Source organism: Dasypus novemcinctus, chromosome 6, assembly GCF_030445035.2.
Source record: "Dasypus novemcinctus isolate mDasNov1 chromosome 6, mDasNov1.1.hap2, whole genome shotgun sequence".
Lineage (NCBI taxonomy): Eukaryota > Metazoa > Chordata > Mammalia > Cingulata > Dasypodidae > Dasypus > Dasypus novemcinctus.
Window position 1 is genome coordinate 24,544,604 of NC_080678.1, and position 22,139 is coordinate 24,566,742.

Here is a 22,139-nt window from a genome sequence, read left to right on the forward strand (position 1 = left end):
CTATTTGACTCTAGTTATAACACATATACATACTATTTCATGTGTGTATTTAGATATGTCTATACACCAAAAATGAAAGGTAACTTCATAATTTCAGTGTTGATTCTTGATTATTAGGACATTTTGATCAAAGTTTCCAGTCCTGATAATAACAAATTCAAGAATCAAAGTGGGTGTTGTTTGATAGCACCATTACAGCTGGTGAGAGGACTCAGTCTGGTGTGACATTTCACTACGTGATTTGGCATGATTTGCCATGGCATGAGTAGGAGGGAGTGAGAGAGAGGCAGGCAGGCAGACAAGCTATAAATAGCTCTCGTACTTAAAATGCCCAACAATTCATTCTTCTTTCTAACAAGTAACTACTTTTTTAGGATAATGAAATATACCATGTAATCAGTTTATTATTTATAACCAATCAACTTCCCAGTAGGATAAGGTGATTTACAGAATGACTTACATATCTATCACATATGCATGTAATAGAGAAGTTAAAATAAACCTGGAAACAAATCCAAAAACCATAGAGCAGAATGGGCTCTATTATTATATTTGGCTCAGAGCATTCTGGCTGCCAAGTTAAAAAGGGGAACTCTGGTTGAACAGTTTTTATTATTGGATAAAAGGAAGCCTGGGAAGTCTAATTTGACCCAAATGTTTAACTTAAGAGTGCTTCCATACCAGACTTGAAGCCTAGTGCTTGAAGGGAGCAGGAGTTGAGAGCCCAAGAGAGCACAACCAGGGCTGTGGCAGCTTTGTGTGCAAAATGCAGTGGGAACACCGATGAGGAAGCAGCCCATTCTGCCCGGGGTGGGGGGCAGGAGTGAGGAAGACTCAGGGACTTCTTAAGAGAGAAGCGGGGAGTGGATGTGGCTCAAGTGGTTGAGCACCTGCTTCCCACACGGGAGGTCCCGGGTTTGGTTCTTGATGCCTCCTAAAAACAAACAACAAGCAAACAAATGGAAAAAAACCAACTCAGGGGAGATGATTTGGCTTAGTGATTGAGTGCTGGCTTCCCATATACAAGGTCCCGGATTCAATCCCTGGCCTAAAAAAAAAAAAAGAGAGAGAGTGAAAGGGTAGCATCTGAGCAAGGTCTTGAAGTTTGTTGGGCAGATTTACACCAGTCACGTGATGAAAGTTTCTGTAAACCAAAGTTTTCCTTTTTTGTGAGTGGTTGGGTTGCAGAGGAGTAGGGAAATGTAGAGGAAGGAGGCAAGATAGATTGTAATACTTTAGTCAGAAATATGTTTTAGTATGAAATATGTTTATTTCCACTTCATATAGGGCAAGTTGAAATCTCCCCGCCCCAAATTACAACATTATTATATTATGCTCCCTTCCTTATTTTATGCTCACATCCCTGGGAGAGGCAGTATTTGGGATGTCAAAGTACCTCTCTGTGTAGATCTGGTCTCAATTAAGTTAGTTTTCAAGACGGCCGAAAGACAAAGGGACTTTCCTGATGTCAGTTAAGAGACCTATACTCCACAACAGCGTGGGCCTGGGAGACTGGGCAAGTCTTAATTTATCTGATGGAAAGAATATGATAATGACAATGATTGCATTTATTAGGTGCTGTCTGTTTGAGGCACCAGTAAGTGGACCTCCCTCCAGGGTCTGCTGCTCCTAGGATGATCACTGCAAAGCCCCAAGTGGACGGGGCCTTTACGGGACCCCAGAGCCGGGGTGGGGGGCACTACTGATTAAAGTTTTGATTGTCCCAGCAGGGTTACTCAGAGGAGCATGAAGAGCACAGGGGAAAGGGCAGCTTCCCGGCCATGATCACCCCAGCTTATCAGAACGCCAAGAAAGCCAATGAGCTCGTGAGCGATGTAAGTACCCGGCAGAGCTGACACGCACAGACGAGCAATGAGATGTGAAGGCTGTGCCAACTGAAACCTCCACACGGACACATTGCTTCCAGCCAAACCAAAGTAGGATGTTGACCAAGCCCTCAAGTCCTATCTGGATTTTTGACATCTTCTTTTGTTTGGTCTGTTTGGTCACATTCGTCTGCTTCGAAGGCGACTGACAGAAGCAAACAGCATAACCCACTTTATTTAGGTCGAGTGCAAATGCTGGTGCAGATATGCTGAGGCTGGGAGAGTCTTCATAAAACAACCCAGATGGAAATTCAACACTTGGGGAGAATGACTGATTAAAACCAGTCACGTGATTATCAGACTGGGCGTAACCCAGTGGATAAACTGATTCTTCTTTTTTGGAATGTTAGCAAGCTGTCGGTCCTTGAAAGCTAGGCTATAATTAAACTTGCGAGGTGAAAGCCCTGATGCTTTGTTCACTGCAAGTCTGAAAACGCCCACTGGAACTCGGTCCATTATCAGGAAGTTGTGAGGTGGTTTCACACCTACTTTCCCCTTCTTAATCTGCGGCCTTTCCCCTATTACCTATTTTCCCAGAACAGCGCCACCTTTGCCCTAAGAAGGGAAGTGAAAGGCAGATGACCCCTACAGCCTCTCAGGAGCAGGCTAGATGAGGAAGGACGTTGAAACCCAGGGCACGATGGTTTGAAATTGTTCCTTGTGCTATGACCGTTTTAAAACCTATTTTTCATGCAAAACTAGAGTAGAAAGTGTAAAAAGTCTGAAAAGGATCAATAAAATTTCATGCAGAAAAAAAAGGACAGTGGTTTATAGACTTAATGGAAGGAAAAAAGTGATTTGTTTTTTCCTTTCAGAAAATTCCTCAGTAAATGTGGGATAACTTTGGGGTAATTTCCCTCATTGATCACAACTCCAGTCCCTCTTTGTGCATTTCTTGCAGATAAAATACAGGCAGGACTTCCACAAGATGAAAGGCGCTGCTCATTATCACTCCCTCCCAGCCCAAGACAACTTGGTCCTCCAGCGCGCTCAGACCGTGAACAAGCTCGCGAGCGAGGTGCGTGGGCGGGGCGTGGGGGGTGCTGGGTGATCCCACTTTCAAAGCAGTAAGTAGTTTTTAACAAAGATGGAAAGAATATTTCAAACATTGAGCCTCACTCAGTCTTAGTATTGTAGTTAGCATTGTAGTTAGCTTTTCGAGAAGCTGAATTTATAATGTAAATTCTCCTGACCTTAGAATGTGGATTTTGCTTGGCCTACCTGGTGTTCAAGATTTTTCTTTAATTTGAATGCTGTTTGGCAAGGAAATGTCCCTTCTAGTTCGTCGCATCCTCTTCACTCCCCGGTGTCTCTTCAAAGCAGTTTCTACGATTAGCATTTACCTATCTGGACTCGGAAAGGCATTTGAGTTGGCAACCACTTGCAACTGGAAGGAGTAAGGCTATTTAAAAAACTCACATAACATGTTATCTGATTATCAGAAACAGATACGCAAATAACCTAAAATATTTTTTTTCTTAACCTGTAAAGGTCAGTCCATCCCCCAAAACTGTTAGTTACCCCATGGTTCCCAAACGTTGGGCTGCTCAGAATCACCAACAACATTTCTGAGCCTCTTCAGGAGACTCAGATATTTTGAAGTAGTAGGTGGGTGCATAGGCCTGAGGATTCGAATTTTAGACAAATATTACAGACAATTTTGATGATCTAGACAAGGGGTCTTCAAACTACAGTCTGAAGGCCTGTTTTTGTAAATAAAGTTTTACTGGTACATGGCCATTTGCTTTAGTCTTGTCTATGGCTGCTTTTGAGTTACCACAGCTGAAGTGATTAGCTGCCACAGGGATCATGTGGCCCAAAAGGCCAAAAATAAGATGCTCTGACCCTTTAAAGGAAAAGTTTCCTCCCCTGCTCTAGAAGGACCTTTGCCATATTCAGGCCCTGAAGCTGTAATAGGCTTGGAAAAAAGAAGGGACTTGTGCTGCTGCATAGAAACTCGCAGGGACAGAACCAAGACTAGAGCACTGACAGTGAAATCCTACTACCCAGGAATTACCACTATTAGCCCTTTTAGCCATTTTTCTATATGAACATGATATAAATGAATATATAAGCCTGTATTTGCAGAATTAGAATTCAACTGTCTATATAGTTTCGTGCATTGCTGTTTCACTTTATATCCTATTGTGAGCATTATAATGTATTTTGCATACTTAAAAAGGCATACCTCCCCCATATACTTTATAACAAATTAAGTTGTATTTCCTTTAGTGATCGATCACAAGGGAGTCTTCCATTTCTTTTTGCACTTATGTTTATTGAGTAAGACAAACCAGCCGTACCTCTACTAATGGTAATTGGCCTTTGGCTGCCTTCTCCACTTACCTGTGATGACTTGAAGTCTATTTAATAACTACAGCCTCACATTTTACATTCAGCCACCCCAGGAGAGCTCAAATAGCCAACCCTTTTTAAATCAGAAGACACTATCTGCATCTGTGAGCGATCTCATTTATTATACTCCTTTTAAAGTGAGTTTTTTTGGTTGTTAAATTGCATTGAAGGATAACATACAGATGGAGAAATGAATGTATCTTAAGTGTACACTTGGATGAATATTCTCCAGTGGACACATCTGTGTGACTATACCTGGATAGAGAAACAGAACATGACCAGAATTCCAGAAACCCCCTCGGAACCCCTGCCGGGCAATTCCCCTCAGGAGTTACTACCATCCTGATTTCCAAAGTCGGTTTTGCCTTATTTGAGTTGTTTGAAACCTTACGTACAGCTGGAAAGAGACTATACATTTAAATGTTTCAGAACCAACATGTTTTTAAAATTACTTTTATAAAGGGAAATATGTCCTGTTACTTATAGCATCCTATGCCTGGTATTTTAAAATCTTTAGTTGAAAGTTTTCTGAAAAGGTCCTGGTCAAGTCCTGGAGATGTTTTCAAGAGTGACTCCAGATCTGGTTCTATGGTGCATGTGGTGTTTTGGTTTCCAAGGTGGAGTATAAAAAGGATCTGGAAAGTAGTAAAGGTCGCAGTATCAACTACTGCGAAACGCCTCAGTTCAGGAACGTGAGCAAGATCGCAAAATTCACCAGCGATGTGAGTGGCTGACACCAAAGCATTTGTTTGGGCATTTTTGTAATCTTGGCTTCTACATCTCCTTAGAAATGGTCGGCGTGACTGTTTCTATGTGTCTTGGGGAAGCATGGCCTCCTGGGCACAATACCTGAGTTTTGATAAGACTGCCTGCTGACTGTCCTCAGAGTGTCAGTTCTGCCTCATTCCTCCTCCTCCCCCACTTGATCATGAGTCCTCAGGGCAGGACCCGCCCTTTGCATCCCGTACCCCTCGTGTGACACAGATTCCAGCTCCTAGTGGGGACTGCTGGTGCGGGAGCCTGGCTGAGCACGCAGCATCCTTTCAGAACGCAGCTTTGTGCTTCTTAATTGATCCGTGATCTCCTTTAATCCATGGCCAGGTGGGGAGCCAGGCATTATCCCCCCATCTTGCAGATGAGCAGAGATATGCTAGAGAGGCATTTGCAAATCTGGAAATTCTCCGACAAGGTCTGGGGACGTATTCTTGAGAAACTCCAGGACCTGTACTAGATTATGTGATGTTACCTCTGTTCAGCTGTACATAATACAATTTAAAATCACAAGAGACTTTGTAAGTCTCAGTGAGTAATTTATTTTTCATAAACATAGTGGTTAAGAGGACCAGTTTTGGAATAGACAGATTTGGTTCCACAGTGAGTCAACTGACCAACTTTGGGAAAGCTACTCAGCTTTCTGAGCCCCATCGCTGTAAAATGGGGGTGATAATACTTCTTTCCTTCTCATAGAGTGCTTGTAAAGATGAATGGAGATGAGTGGAATCACGTCTGATATCTAGTAATGGTATTTTTTATTCTGTTTAAATGCTCTCAGAGCCTGGAGCTCAATGGCCCCCCAGTGTACGTGATTTCAATGTAGCTGCAGTAGAAAGTTCTCCCTTAGAGAATCTTCCTATTTGTGACTTCTTACCGTCCCATTTTGGTCTTCTCTTTATTTGATAAGGCACATCTGGGACATAAGGGACACATGGTCACAGTGTTAACCAATTTTTACATCACAGAATTTGGCGAAGCTCAGGTTTTATTCTTCCTACATTATCTTCTCATCTGACCATTTAGAAATGGAGGCAATGGCCCTCAGTCATTTGTAACAGCTCCTAGCTTAGAGCTATGCACACATAGCCTGCGCAATCAGTGCTTGACAATTGCAGTGCTCCATGCTCCTGTGGTGGGTTTTTGCATCGAAAAAATCTGCTATATTTACAAATGAAAATGAAAAAAAAAAATCAAGTCTGTTTCATGCTGTGTATGCTCATCGGATCCTGAGTTTTTCTTGTGTCTTGTCTGCCTGTCTCACTCTAATTTCTTATGCTGACTTGAATTTTTTTCCCCTGATATTTATAATGCAGTGATACCCTTAAATAGGTTGCATTTAATCCTGTATGTTTTGGAGTTAGTACATTCAGAAGAATAGTTATCGTCAACTAATTGGGAGGTGATTGCTTGTGCTGAAAGTTTTGTGTTTCCATGTAGAATAAATATAAAGAAAACTACCAGAACCACCTGAGAGGCCACTATGAAGGAGTTGGTATGGACAGACGGACTCTCCATGCTATGAAAGTTGGAAGCTTGGCAAGCAATGTGAGTCATTTTGTGTAAGCTCCTACAGGTCATAGTGATCTACTGGGGAGCAGGGTGGTGGGCGGGCGGGCACTAGGAATCCAGCAAATTCTTTTTCAACCTATTCCTGCTTTTAAAAAATCAGTATTCTCTGTTGGGTAAAAGGAGACCCATGAGAGTTTCTAAATGTTAAGCAAGACTAGACAAACTTTGAAAATTTCTGAAAGCTTCAATTTATTACCTCAGCTTTCCCTGGTTTAAAGAGTACTAGATCTATTTTAATTGACCCAGTGTGATTAAAAGAAAAAAAAATTCCAAGTTTCCAAAAGATAAGGCAAAGTGGATGAGCATGATTCTTACCTGAACCATCCTGACATTTCCAAAGTTTTTGTAATTTATTTGGGATTGGTTGGTTGGTTCATTTGTTCATTTAAACAATTACAGTATTCATGAAGATCTACCCTGGCCAGGCACTGGTCAAGGCAGTGGGATAGCAAAATAGAGTAGGTTCCTGTTTTCCCTATAGCTTATAATCAATTAATCTCTTTGGCTTTATCAATCAAGGTAATAGGTTTGCAAATGCCAGGGTATAAATCTTGGAGTTAAACATACAAATGTCAAACTTCCTCTGCTTGAGAATCTCAACTTTGACCTTTAGAAAAAAATTTAAGTTCTCTGAAGATTCTTGACTTTTCATTTGCTTTCTTGAAATTGGTCAAGAAGCTCTTTTATTGTATACTCATTTGCAATGCTTCTTTTCAATGAAAACTATAAGGAGGTCCATAATTAATAAGAAAGATAATAAATGTGCTACAGATAGAAGTTAGCTCAGTTTAAATTAATTAAGGGAAGAATTCAAATTAATCTACAGCAAAAGTGTGAGTGTAACTTAATTTTCCTTGGAGGTGATGAAGCTGACTTAATTTTGTTTCTGGTTATTTAAAAAATATTTCTTCTGAATATATTCCTAAGAAGAAAGTGGGGACTGATTTCTTTTCTTTATTTTTCAGATCGCCTACAAGGCTGATTATAAACACGATGTTGTTGACTATAACTACCCAGCCACTCTAACTCCGTCCTATCAAACAACAATGAAACTGGTTCCCTTAAAAGATGTGAGTTCTTTTCCAAAGCCCTTTCTGCTCTGCTGTTCATTGCTTCTCTCCTGTAGAGTGATTCTTAGGCAATAAAATGGAAAGAAACAAGAGACAACAATTTGTAGGAAATGGAAGGGATTGAAAAAGGGGAACTCTTTTCCACTAGTGAGTCAATTTATATTTGGTTGGAAACTCAGATTTTCAATGGAAAATGGGGACAACTCTTTTTTTTGTCTTTAAAATAACCCAAGGTTCTTTTTCTCCTCTTTGAATTTGGTGGGCCATGTTGACTGGCCATGTTCAAAATAATTGTTACTTAGTAAGGATAAAATTTATGGAGCCTTTGATTTTGTTCTTAGCTTTGCTGTGTGGTATATTTAAGGATTGAAGGAAGTAGAACAAAATGGATATAAATTGACTGAAAATGTTAATGTTGATTTAATTTTTTTATCAGGAACACTTGGAAAAGTATATGTGTCCCTTAAGTATTATACAATGAATATATTTATTTATCATTGGCTTGTCCAAAACAAAATACGTACAATTAATTAAGTTTATAATATTCTGATCACAAAATTTTAAGGCCTGTTTACTGTAGGACTTCTAGAAAATAAAGATAGAAATCATCTAGTATCTTTAAAAGTATTTAAGGTGGTTTAGAAGTGAGTTGGTATCATGGTTCTTCATCAGTGAGGTTATCGCCAATCATTAAATAATTTAGCAAATAATTCAACAAATATTTATTGAATGCCTGGTGCTGGCGTTTCCTTTGCATCACATTTCTTTCTAATATTTTTGTTTGTTTGTTTTGTGGTTGGTAGATAGATCTTCACATCTCTCTTTTGCTAAATGGTAAACCTTCTGAAATTAGGAGCAGTGTCACATTCAGCTGGGTATTTCTAGTGTCTCACATGGTGTCCAGGACAATGAAGGGCAATTATTGGCAAATGAGAGTTTAATGGATGAAAGACATTTGCCAAACCCATGATAAGGCAGGGGATGAAGAGTAGGGGAGCATGAAGTGTCTGAACGTTGCTTCCCCTGTCCCAGGAATTTTCATTCTGTTGACTTACTTCACTTTAATGTGACCCAAGGTCAGACTTGATCAGTGCCAAAGCTAGTTTATTTCTGTCTTGGTTGCATAAGTTACCTGGAAATCATGAGAATCAAGAGCACCTCATCCAAATTTGAGTGTGAGTTTTTGCAGTAGAATTCTATAAACTATTCTTAATAACATGGGATAGATTCCAGCAAATTTGAACTCCCATTATAATATGACTTGCCATTACAATTGTCCATTTAAGACTCTGGATCAAACCATGCTCCTGAAATATAGATGTCCCCCTTGCCCTGGGGACATATGATACAAGAATTAAGCTAAACAGGGTCATAAATATTATTTGGAAGCAGAGGTATGTTCTAAATTGGCAGCCCATGAGCCAGATCCTGGTTGCAGGGTGTTTTGTTTGGTCATGTGGTGGTTGTTTTTTTTTTTTTTTTAATTGAATGAACATTAGAAATTGTGAGAGTTCACATAAAAATTCATATTTTCAACTTTCCTGGAAAAATCTGAAAACTCTGGGTACTGTAGCCTGAGTCCTGTGTGGCAGTAATTGCCTAGGATGGAGGGGTGGCTTTGCTTTCCCTTCCTGGCTCCAGTGTGAACTTGAGTTTACTATTGCTAATCTACAGGCTCTCATATTCAGGAAGTTTGGGAAATCTGTTTACAAGAACACTTGTGATCTCTCTTTCTGTCCAGTAGCCATAAGGGTGGTCAAATGGCTATGAAATTGAATAAACAAGCCAGGTCCTTAACTGCAGAGCATTTCCTTCAGATGAATTTTATAAATACTCATAGCATTAAAATTAGACTCTATCCTCAGCAAAGAGACCCTTCGGAATGTAGATTGAAGCAATGACCAAGCATTTGTGATGTTGAAAATATTTGATTAATCATGGAGACTGTTAATTATGTCCTGCAGAGAAAAGTAATTGTGTTCTGTAATGTATTTAATTCAGAATTCTCAGGGAGGAATATCCCATTTAAAAGTATACTTTTTGTGGCATCTTATCTTGCATAATTCTCAATTCTAATGGATTCCTTTATTATGAGATGGTAATTTTTCCCTCTGAATTAATGCAGTAGGAAGCCACTGTAATCTCATTAATAGTTGACATTGAAATGACTTTATATTTCCAATTTTTCCCTACAGACCCTATGTCCAAAATTCAGAATGTGCAAAAAATTTTCTCCTTGAATCATTAACTAAAAAGCACAAAATGATGTTGTCCTTTATCTCCAAATCCAAGAAAGCACTTGGTGTTTGGAGAGTTCTATTTTCCTAGACCGTCCTAGGAATGCAAGTCATTTGTTTGCACCTGCGATACATTTTCCTATATAAATGTTAGCTCTGGCTCTTGGGAACCCCTAGTCCATCTATGAAATAACAAGTCATACTTCCAAGCACATTGCTTTGGCAGAACCAGGTTAGTCATGCAGAGGTTAAGAGGCACTGTGGGAGGCAGATGGCTGGGCTTTACACACTAGCTCTGGCACTAAAAAGCTGGGTGACCTTGAGCAAGTCACTTCAGCTCTCTGCCTCGGTTTCCACATTGTAAGGTGCCCAGCACAGGGTGGTTGTGAGGATTATAGGAGTTCATACTTGTAAAGCACTCAGAAAAGTGCTGGGCAGTAGCAAGCTCTATGCTTTAGCCATAATTAGCATTAGTTGGCATCGGGACAGTCAAGAATAGAGTGAGGGCAAGACCCAGGGAGAGATGGAGAACACGGCTGGCCGCCAGTGGGCCCAGAGTGGCCCCTTGATTAGTACACTTGGCTCACCGAGTGTTAAAAAATTATTGAATTATTTGCCAGCATTTAAAAAATTGCAGAACCTACATATCAATATGGATTTCTGGTTTCTCTTGAAGAACTGGAAAATCTGATTGCCCTGGGCGCACATGTATGCATAACCATCTACTAGACCTGGGTAGCAACTGCTGCCCTTGCCACAGTCCCCACCATTCCTTACTGCATCCCTGACACTGAGGCCAGTGTTGAGCCCAGACCAGTGCTTCACCTCTACCTACAGATATTTGTGACCTCTGAGCTACAAAGACTCTCTGACGTGGACTGTGATCCTGGGGAGGTGGCATTAGGAAATGGCAGCCGGTAGGTAGAATGGTAACGGCATCTGGTTCAAATCTAGACAGCAGGAAATGGTAGGAAAGTGTGATGGTGGCCACAGATGTGGGTCCCTGTGAAGGGCAGAGTTGGCTGCCAGGGAATACGGCCAGAGGCAACGTGTGGAGGTCCCGGCAGAAAGGGCAATAGATAGTGGGGCTACAGCAGAGGGTGTGGGGTGTCAGCAGAACCCAGGCTTGACAAGCTGCCACACAGCCTGCGATGCTGGGTGGGGCCCTGGGCTTTGGGCGATGAAGAGGTGGCGTGACGCCTGAGAGTGGGGTGTTCCATGGGGACTTGGTTGCTGTGAACAAAGCCAGAGCCCAGGCCTAACCCAGAACCTGGATGCAGGCAGGCTCGAGTGTCCCGAGGAGAGTCCAGGGCAGTTTGGGATCCTGGGAGCAAGTTCTTGTCCGAGTTATTCATGTGGGCAGGAGCTGTGTCTGAGTTTGCTCACTCTGCACTGAGTGGTCACCAGATGATTGTTGAGGAATGAATGAATGAACAAATGAATAAATGAGAGGGGCCCAGGCTGGCACTGGGAAGAAGGGAGGGATTAGGGATGAATTTAGTTTTTCCTTCTTTACATTGCTTTAGGGCTAACCTCGGTTCCTTTGTGAAAGAGGCATTTGCCATGCACAGCCCTGCCCTCTTTTCCTGCACCCTTGGCTCCCTAGCTCCCCTCTACTGCTACAGGTTCAGCTCATCTCAGCCCCTCACCCCTCATTACCTACCCTCAAGCCTCAATCATATTCCTTTCCTGCCCTTGTCCGAGTTCCCATTATCTCTGCTATTGATCTTGGCCAGGTGTCTTTGGAGGAAAATATGATTAAATGAATATATTCTCATGTACAATGGTAAATAATTCTTACTTTTCTGTAGGGCAATTTTTACTTCCAAAAGAGAAAATTCACTAGCAGGCAACGCATCAGGCTGCACTGATGGACTGAGGAGAGTCCACCTCCTCATATTCCAACCCCGTATTTTCTAAGAAAGTGCCAAGCTTTGGCACACAGCCTCAGGAGCTCTGGCAAGATGGAAGTGAGGGCCAGGCAGGCTGGTGTGCATGTCTGGGCCCTTTGTAAGTCAGGCGTGGTAGACTGGAGAGTCTATGTGATGGGATGAGTTGGCACCAATGTATACCCAGACCTTGGCATTCTGAATTCCGTGTACCTGTAACCAAGATCCATCCATGCCTGATGAACCATGAATTGTTCTGATGAGTTGCTTGGACCAAGAAATCCCTCAGCTGAGGTCAGCTCTGCTCATAGAACACTGAGGAAGGATTTGAGCTTTAGGGTGCAGCTGGAGGCACAGGGCAGAGACATGTTAGTCCTGTCCACACGTGGAGCAGTTGATGCGCTATCATTTCCCAATTAATGACACATAAACGGCTCTGATTGGACTTTCTGTCTCTCTCTCTCTTTCATTTTACTTTTCTCTTTTTAATCTCCTTTCTTGTGAAATATAATACAAGTCGAAAAATGTACAATAAACATAGATATGCAGCTTGAATTATTATAATGTGATCTTCCAGATCAAAAATAGAGTAAAGCCAGAAGCTTTTTGAATGTACTCTTTCTGTCTCACAGCCTCATCCCTCTGCCCAGAGGTAACCACCATCCTGACTTTTACGGAAATTGTATCTTTGTATTTTTTATAGTTCTGCCACCTGAGAATGGGTCTCTGAACCATGTAGTTTAGGTTTGCTTCATTTTTTGCACTTTATATAAGTGTAATCCCATAATACATATTTACTTATGGAAGTAATTCATTTTTCCTGTAGCATTAGTTGTTCTCTTTTATAACTATATAATATCCCATTGTTTGACTATAGCACAATTTACTATTTATTCAACAGTTGATAAATCAACAGTTGAATGGGTTCTGTTTTGAACCATTATGAATGTACTTATGTATTTCCCTTGGGCATACATTTTCACGTGGGGATGCATTTAGGAATAAGATTGTTGGGTTGCAGAGGATGTGTAGGTGCCAAAAATGCCAAACCATTTTCCAAAGTGGTTGTACCAATTTTCACTTCTACCAGCAGTGTTATGAGAGTTTCCGTAGTTCCCCATCCTTGCCAACATTCAGTTTTGTCACCATTTTTACTTTTTGCTCTCCAGGTGGGTATGGAAGGATATTTCCTTGTGGCTTTCATATGCATATCTCTGATTAATTATGTGGATATGTATCTTTTCCTACATTTCCTGCCCATTTGATTGGCCTCTTTTATGAGTTGCCTGTTCAAGGTATTCATTTTAGATGCACTGCTTTTCTTCTTGTGGGCTTAGGGTTTCTGTTGGATTCCAATTTGAATCTTAGCTTGTTTTTCCAGCAAGTTCAAGAATCACAACTGTTGAGTCTAGGAGGAGAAAGCTAAGCAAATCTTTGAGAAAAGAGCAGCTGACATCTTCTTGCACCTCTTTCTACGCAGGTCAACTACAGGCAAAGCATCGACAAATTGAAATACAGCTCTGTGACCACTACGCCTCAGATTGTCCAGGCCAAAATCAATGCTCAGCAACTGAGCCATGTAAGTAGTTAACCTTGCCCCCATAGACCTGGGGGTCTCGCAAGCTTTGTAGCCTCCGAACATCTAGTGCCCCAAGAATTTGGCTTTCATTAATGGTGACACATGTTTTAAAAATTTATTACAACCATGAAGTGACACCCCTCTTTGAAAACTTATTATGAAATTTCAAATATATCCAAAATTAGACAGAATAGTACAATGAATCCCCATATATCCATTACCCAGATTCAACAATTATTAATTCAGAGCCAATATTGTTTCATCCATACATCCATCCATTTACTCTCCTCCATATTATTTTGAAGAAAGCATATTTACACATTTTTAACATATTATGCCAGCTAACAATAATTCTTATTATCACCAGGATCCAGTTAAGATTCAGAATTCCAGTACAATATTTTTTGTAGAGTTTGCTTGAATCAGGGTCCAAATAAGCTCCATGCTTTGAGATTGGTTGCTATGTCTTTAAAATCTCTTTGAATTTTCATATTTTCCCCTTATCTCTTTTCTTTTCTGGCAAGTTGCTAATTGAGGAAACTGTATTGTTTCTTTCAAACAATTTTTTGAGTTTTGCTGATTGCATCCCAGGGTTCATTTCCTATAAAATAGTAGTTGATCTGTAGGCTTTATCAGGTTGAGGGTTAATTTGGGGAGAATTGGGCTTCTCAATGATGCTTTATTCTTCCATCAGGAATTACATGATGCCTCATTGGCTCTTTTGTGTGTGTGTGTTTTAAGATGGGCTTTTTCAATGTGGGCAGTTATGTAACAATTACTCTTTGAGTATCTACTCTGGGTATAGCCAGATACTCAGTACTGCAGCAAGTTAAAAAAAAGTTTACCCAGACATACCCTTAAGGAACTTGTAAGGAGAGCTCGTGAAGTCACAGGAAAGTCTTTTGCAAACTCATAACTCTGAGTGTGCCTTTGGGCTATTTTACTCTCCTTTTGACATCTTTAATCTATTGAATTAAAACATTGGTAAACTATAAGCTCCTTGTAAAGTGTCTTTTCCAGAACTTCTCAGCTATGGGTCTAAGAGAAAAGTAGAAAGAAGAGTGTGTTCCCACCAAATTTCTCTTTCTGTCCCTATAAAAATCCTGCATTTACCCTAACTGATTATTTTTTAATTATTATTTATTTATTTTTAAAAGATGCACAGATCACACAAAACCTACTGATTATTTTTAATTGGACAGGTGAATTACCGTGCTGACTATGAGAAAAACAAGTTGAATTACACGCTGCCGCAGGACGTGCCTCAGCTGCTGAAGGCGAAAACCAATGCTGAGCTATTCAGTGAGGTGAGTGAGCCGCGTGAGTGGGAACGTGGTAGTGGGTGACGCACACACGTGAGAGAGTAGATCCCGGGTGATCCCACAAGCTGGGGAGGTGCTGGTCATCCAAAGGCATTCATCACATTGTATATTTACTGGGGCAGGGGATTGAAAATGGGACTTTGAAAGTGGGAAGCCAGTGCTCAACCACTTGAGCCACATTGGCTCCCTCATATTGTCATTTTTTTAAAAAGATTTATTTTATTTTTTTATTATTTCCCTCCCCACCCCCCAGTTGTCTGCTCTCTGTGTCCATTGGCTGTGTGTTCTTCCGTGACTGCTTCTATCCTTATCAGCGGCACCGGGAATCTGTGTTTCTTTTTGTTGCGTCATCTTGCTGTGTCAGCTCTCTGTGTGTGCAGCGCCATTCCTGGGCAGGCTGCACTTTCTTTCGCGCTGGGCGGCTCTCCTTACAGGGTGCACTCCTTGCGCGTGGGGCTCCCCTACGCGGGGGACACCCCTGTGTGGCAGGGCACTCCTTGCACGCATCCGCACTGTGCATGGGCCAGCTCCACACGGGTCAAGGAGGCCCGGGGTTTGAACTGCGGACCTCCCATGTGGTAGACAGATGCCCTAACCACTGGGCCAAGTTCACTTCACTCATATTATCATTTTTAATTTTGCTGTCTCATGGCAGGTGGCAGTTCACTGGGGATAAATTGGTCCTAGCAATTAAATTCTTGTTATATGAGCATGTATAAGAAATATGCACACTATCATCTTAGCAATTTCTAGTGGTTTGCTGAGTGGAAAATGTGTATTTTAAAAGCCAATCATAATCATCAGATTCTTCCTGAAGTCACAAGAGGGGTGTGCTTATGCTTCTCATTCTAGGTGGGATTTGTGGGAAAGGAAAAGTAAAAAAAGGAGCTATCATTAAAAAAAAATTTACTGAGGTGAACATGACATAACATAAAATAACCACTTTAGAGTGAATAATTCCCTATCATTTAGTTCATTCACAATGTTGTGCAATCATTACCTCTGTCTAGTTCCAAAACATTTCCATCACTGAATGGTAAAACCCCATACCCCTTAAGCAGCTTCTCCCCATTCTCCATCCACCCCCTCCAGCCCCTGGCAAATACTAATCTGCTTTCTGTCCCTAGGGCTACACCTATCCTGGATATTTCATATTTTGTGTAAATGTAATCATATAGTATGTGACCTTTTGTCTCTATCTTCTTTCACTTAGTGTAATGTTTTAGAGACGTATTCACATTGTAGCATGTTATCAGGATGTCATTCCTTTTCATGGTTGTATAATACTCCATCGTGTGGACAAGGAACTAACATTTTTTTGACTGCCTCTTCTATGTAGGGCATGGTGCTAAGCACTTATGTGTCAAATTATTCAATCATCCTACCCACCCCCTAGCAGGTATTGTAGGGGCACAGATAGTGGCATGGGCTTTGCTCTTAGATAGACTTGGGTTCAGATGATGGCATTGCCATCTTTTAGCCATGTGATCCTGAGTGAGTGTTCTAATGCCTCTAAGCCTCGCAGTCTTAGTGTGAAGGTTCAGTTGAGTAGAAAGTTCTTAGGAAGAGGCCAATACACGATAGCTGTTATTACTACAGCGGTGTCAGTACCTTGCATATGTGTTGTACTTTATCATTTTAAGGTCTATTTTCATGCACTGTATCCAATTTAGTCTCCCAGTAACTCTGAAACAGATAATATGATATTTATTTTGAAAATGGGAAACTGAGGCCCAAAGCGATAAAGTGATTTGCCCAAGGTCACACATTCAGGAAGCAGCAAAACTAAGATGAGCACATCGTTCTCTTTGTCTGACCCCATTATAACTGCCTTGCTTGGCTCCATCTAAGGAATCAATTAAATGTACTAGTCATCACTATTATCATTTTGATACTAAGAGCCAATATTCTGTCCTGTGAACAGATGAAGAAACTAACTTTGTTTTTGTTAAAAAGAAGATCCTCTTTGGCTTCTGGCAGGAGTATGAAGAGCAACTCCTGTTCACCTGTGTTTTTGTTTGCCAGGTTAAGTACAAAGAAGGCTGGGAGAAGACAAAGGGGAAAGGATTTGAGCTGAAGCTGGATGCCATGTCTCTGCTGGCCGCCAAAGCCTCCGGAGAGCTTGCGAGCAACGTAGGTTGTCTCTCATTAACTCAGAGATGCATAAGAAATGGTTCCAATAAAATGTCAGTGGCCCTGCAGTTAAAAAAATAAGGACTGTTAACATTGTCAACATCATAATACTTTACTCTTCTGGGTTTGTGAAAGACTGAGAGGTGTCATTTTTCCCAGAACCGTTTCCCTTGCACTTGTTAAAGCCAGAGCCCTTCGATGGCAAAGTTTCTGTCTCACTCACGGTACCCTTTCTACTGTCTCTCAAGATTAAATACAAAGAAGAATATGAGAAAACAAAAGGCCGAGCCATGGGAACGACGGACTCCAGACTTCTGCACTCCCTGCAGGTCGCCAAGATGAGCAGTGAGGTAAACTCTTTCTTCACCCACCTACCCCTTAGAGTTGATGTACTTCACATTTTTTTCTGGGCTGACCGTACCTGGAATTGTTACTTTTTTGTGGACTTCCACCTAAAAGCCTTTTCTTTTCTGTTTCTTTGTTTTGCCAAAGCATAACCATTTTTTTTAAAAAGAAGATAAGGACTGTGGTCCTGGACGACCAACAAATGTGGATCAAGGCAGAAGGGTGTTCATATTTACTCATTAATGAGGTGTTTACTAAGCAAGTGCCCTAGGCGAGACGCTGGGCCAGACACTGGGGCTGTAAGAACAAGCAACACTTAAAGGTTCCTCCCCAGTTCTCTTGGGGGGACACAAAGTCCTGGGTGACTCTCATGGTCACAAGCACAAGAGTGTTTGTGATATTTAGCAAACAACTAGGACAGCCTTGCTCCAACCAATCCGAATGACACTGTTTGTAAACAACTGAGACAGTTGGAAATCAAGCTTGGTAAATGTCTCTTACCAAAAGCCTTTGGAGAAGGAGAGTTCTGCTGGAAGGGACACATGAGTCTTTCCTGCCAAAGCTGAACAGGCAAAAAGGGACACATGAGCATAGGGATTCAGCTCAACAAGTTGTCTTCTCCAGGCTAGGAGTCTGGCATGCGCTTCTCCGATGGTGCAGTTGAATATAATTATCTGATGCATCATTAAGGAGCCATGACTTGAGTAGAATAGGAGTTGGTATCTGAGCTGCCATTTTGAATATGTCTACAGAACAAGCCCTCTGAGGTATATAGTCATAAACCAAAAAGAGATGTTAAGAATCTGGCTTAAGTTTAGACAGAGAACAAATTGGTATTTCCTATTTTCAGTTGGGGCAACTGAGGCCAGAAAAATAGTTCACAGGTGGTAGAGGAGGGGTAGAGAATTAGACCCTCAAACTCTTACTTACTGGCACCTCACTCCTGGTACTGTAGCACACTACCCTTCCAAATCTTCATCACCATCACCACCATCATCTAATCCACCATCTCTAGCGTTATCAAGTGTTTGCTCTGTACTAAGCGTATCTCAGACACTATTTCCTTTACTTACCACAGCAGTCCTCTGAGGAAAACTAACCTTTAGAGAAGTGATGTAACTTTCCAGAACTCACCAATTCATAAAGGGTTTGAGTTCAGGCTTGTCTGGCTCTGATGCCTAAACTTTGTTATTCCACCTCTTAAGCTTCCATGTGAACCACGGGCAGAGCATTCTTCTGGAGTAGCCAAGTGAAAGGATTAGGATTAGTTGGGGGTGTTCCTCCATGAGACATTGCTCCCTGGAAATACTCCATAGAGAGCAGGAATGGGGTGACTTCTTTCTGACAGTGGCATGACCCAGCGTTCTGGCTCTCACTAACGGCTGGGATTCTTCCCTGATTTTCAAACCACTCCTGCATGGGCAGGCTTTAAGTAATAGGTCTTGTCTCCATACATTCAAGGTGGAATATAAGAAAGGCTTCGAAGAGAGCAAGACCCACTTCCACCTGCCCATGGACATGGTGAACATCAGGCATGCCAAGAAGGCCCAGGCTCTTGCCAGCAACCTGGACTACAGGACAAAACTGCACGAATACACGGTGCTGCCTGAAGACGTGAAGACGCGATGGGCCAAGAAAGCCTACGGGCTCCAGAGTGAGGTGAGCCCTCCCTCCTTGCCAGTTCTCCCCTCATGACTCTTGTCATTGATGCAGTGATGCTTTCAACGTGATATTGAACCTGGCCATGAGTCTAGGATAACTCGGAATGGAAAGACTGGAAATTTACTTTAAGATCCTTTGAGACACGATTGTTCACAATAACCAAATTTGCAATCACCAAAAGGTAGAAACAACCCAACTATCCGTCAACTGATGAATGGATAAACAAAAAGTGGTATGTCTATAAAAGGAAATGTTATTCAGCCATAAAAAGAGTAAACTACCATCATGTACTACAATGTGAATGAAACTTGAAAGCCTTATGCTAAGTGAAAGAAACCAGACACAAAAGGGCAAATATTATGTGATTCCATTCATGTGAAAGCCCAGAAAATCTATAAGGAAAGAAAGATTAGCTCTGCTTAGGGCTGGGGGCAGGGATTGGGGTGAGGGTACAGCTGAAGGGAATGGGGTATCTTTTTGAGGTGACGAAAATTTTCTAAAATTGACTGTAGTGATAGTTGCATGTATTTGTGAATATACTAAAAATCAGGGAATTGTATACTCTAAATGAATGAATTGCATATGTGAACTACAGCTCAATAAAATTTCTAAAACCAAATCCATAAAGATCCTTTGAGGTTCTGACAGAAGACTAGGATGAATGCTGGGGATCTGCTGGACCCAGGGAGGATGGAAGGGAAGTGGAGACATGGATGTGGTTGAGAGGGTGGAGCCTGGAGGACGGAGGAGTTCGGGCTCCAAGTGGTTGCAAAAGTCAATGTGTGTTGGTAATGGGGATGAGCAGAGAGGAAGTAAACATTGAACAAACTAGGTAAGTCTTGGAAATTTAGCAGCCTGGCAAAGAAGGTCCTTGGTCAGAAAGTATGAAAAGCCCTGTTTTCGGCAAGGTGAGGTATTTGAGTACCAAGCTTTCAAGGTGGACCCGGTGGCTTGGCCTGTAATTAGAATTCTGTCTGACCATAAGGAACAGGACACAGTTCATCCTGGAAGACAAATGCAGCATCAAGGGTCTTCTTTATTCTCCCTGACCTTGGCCTGTCTGATGTGAACTTGTGGCTTTCTCTTGCAGCTGCAGTATAAGGCCGACCTGGCATGGATGAAGGGAGTCGGGTGGCTGACCGAGGGGAGTCTCAATTTGGAACAAGCCAAGAAGGCTGGGCAGCTGGCCAGCGAGGTAACCCGAGCTAAGTCCCCGAGCCTCCCTGAGAGTAACCTTTCCCTGTGATTTCCTTCCGCCCCCATGCTGGCTTATTCTGAGTATAGTGTAGAGAAGAGTGCTTCTCCATTCTGCACCTGTGCACACCCTATGCAGACTTTCTGCAGACTTCAACTTCCTGTGCAGGTATTTCTAAGAAGCTTAGTAATTGTCTTTAAGTAGCAGTTGCATCCAAAGAATAATTTAGTTAAAAGGTTTCTAATATACAGTCAATTGACATGTGAGAAAAATTTGCCTCTTATGTGGGGTGTGTGGATTCTTACCAGTTAGAGCCTGATGTTGGCAGGTCAGCATTCTCACTATGGCTAATGCCACAAACTTGCTGCAGTCTTTGGGCAAGTCACTTAACTCTTCTGAAACTCTTTTCCCTCATTGGATAGGGCACTCTCCATGGTCCCTTTTGGCTCTAAGCCCAAGCTTCCTTTTATGCTGGCTTTGTCGGCCAGCAGAGGAGACTTGGGAAGGGCATTTTATTTGGAAATGTGACTATTTCAGGAACTTTATTTAGTCTCTTCAAAGAGGATGTTTGTGTCTGAACCAGGCAAGCTGAGCCAGCTTATCTTCTGCAAATGACAACAATAATGATAAAAATAGCTGCCATTGATCAACATATAATTTTATGGACTCATTGCTATCCCTTATTGACCACTTACTGGGCAAGAGTGTGTCCTGTACATACTGCTCATTTATTGTTCACAACAGCTCTATACGGGTAGATACTACAGTTATCCTATTTATACCCCATTTTAAATATGAGGCAAGTGAGACTTTAGTCGCACATCAAGTAAGTAGCAGAGCTGGGATCTGTACCTTTTGTGTTTGTCCAACATCCTAGTTCCTAACCACTTGGCAATATTGTATCCCCAAAGCACATTTTGTAATTTATTCTTATTTTTCTACTGTACTCATCCTTCTCTCCGACAAAGACGTATTTAGGGTTAAACTCTATAGATAGGGAAGATAGAGAGATGAGAATTATCCTTTAGAGTTCCTATTGCTCAGCTCCTTTGAGACCAGCTGAAACCCAGGGGGAGCAGCCAGGGCCCCTTCTGTTCTGGATCGGGCTGTGGTGGGGGACCCAACCAGCACATCCTTCAGCCTTATGACTGTTATTTTCTATCTCACTTCCTTTGTCACCTACTAATTTTTAAGCTCCTTGAAGGCCAGGAGGATACTATCTCCTTTGCTTTATTTATATCCCTGATGTGCCAGCATAGGGTAGATTCTTGGCCCTCAGTAAGTGCTCATGACTTGACCAGTGTAGAGTCTGGGATGACCTGGAATCTCCAACGACAGGAGGGCAATGCAATGGGGTGTTCTTCAATCGTATGGGGAGGGGATTTTCTCATTCAACCCCGTGAAACTAGGAAAGAAAATGAGAAGCCTATTTGGAATATTTTCCCACAGAATTCTTTTTTACCCTAAATAGCTTCACTAATTTTGGTTCATTTGGTGGCTCTAATGCTCTTGCTGATGGCATTGAGAGTTTTGCTGCAACCAGGTTGTAAGCTCATCTCTCACCCCCACCCCCCATATGTGAAGCCATCCTCAGGGGTCTCCTTTCCCATCAGCTCTGGCACCCCCTTTGGAAAAATCAGCGGCACTAATCTCTGGGAAGGACAAGAAGTCCCTGCGGGGAGACAAAATTAGCACATTTGAAATTTGGCCGACTGCTTTGTGTCTCTGAGACAGGGGACACTGTGAGGACAAGTCTCTGCGATCTGGAAACTAAGAAATGGTGAGGTCGAATCCCCACCTCCCATCTGACCACCAGGCTTCTGTTGGTGGCTCCGGGTGTTTCCTCGATGATCATGCTAACACCATGAGTAGCAGGAACAGCTAACATCCTGGGCACTGACTCGGTGCTGAGGGCTATCCTTGCAGCATGGCAGTGCAGCCTCCACTCTGCCCCAGAGTGAGGCAGCTTCCACTGGGGTGCCATTTAATAGTTGAAGCAAGAGCTCTTCAGGTCGACTACCTGATCTACCCAAGGTCAGGAAGCTGGAAAGAGGTGGAGGCAAGGTGTGAACCCAAGTCCTTATGACTGTAAGGCCCAAGTTCCTTCCCTCACCCTCCTGCAT

At 42.1% G+C, this 22,139-nt stretch overlaps 1 protein-coding gene across 10 annotated transcripts in view; it reads left to right on the forward strand.

Moving 5' to 3' along the window:
* The window catches only part of NRAP (nebulin related anchoring protein), a 73,043-nt gene that overhangs the window by 13,296 nt on the left and 37,608 nt on the right, over window positions 1–22,139 (forward strand). For 6 of the 10 annotated variants that reach the window (XM_058298366.2, XM_058298371.2, XM_058298375.2 and 3 more), the window contains exons 10-20: window positions 1,731–1,835; window positions 2,788–2,904; window positions 4,859–4,963; window positions 6,453–6,560; window positions 7,550–7,654; window positions 13,261–13,359; window positions 14,562–14,666; window positions 16,707–16,814; window positions 17,063–17,164; window positions 18,621–18,818; window positions 19,912–20,016. In XM_058298366.2, coding sequence (XP_058154349.1) covers window positions 1,731–1,835; window positions 2,788–2,904; window positions 4,859–4,963; window positions 6,453–6,560; window positions 7,550–7,654; window positions 13,261–13,359; window positions 14,562–14,666; window positions 16,707–16,814; window positions 17,063–17,164; window positions 18,621–18,818; window positions 19,912–20,016 — 1,257 coding nt within the window. The remainder of the gene's footprint in view (window positions 1–1,730; window positions 1,836–2,787; window positions 2,905–4,858; window positions 4,964–6,452; window positions 6,561–7,549; window positions 7,655–13,260; window positions 13,360–14,561; window positions 14,667–16,706; window positions 16,815–17,062; window positions 17,165–18,620; window positions 18,819–19,911; window positions 20,017–22,139) is intronic. The other 4 variants (XM_058298374.1, XM_058298370.2, XM_058298373.2 and 1 more) reach the window with 1 other exon arrangement.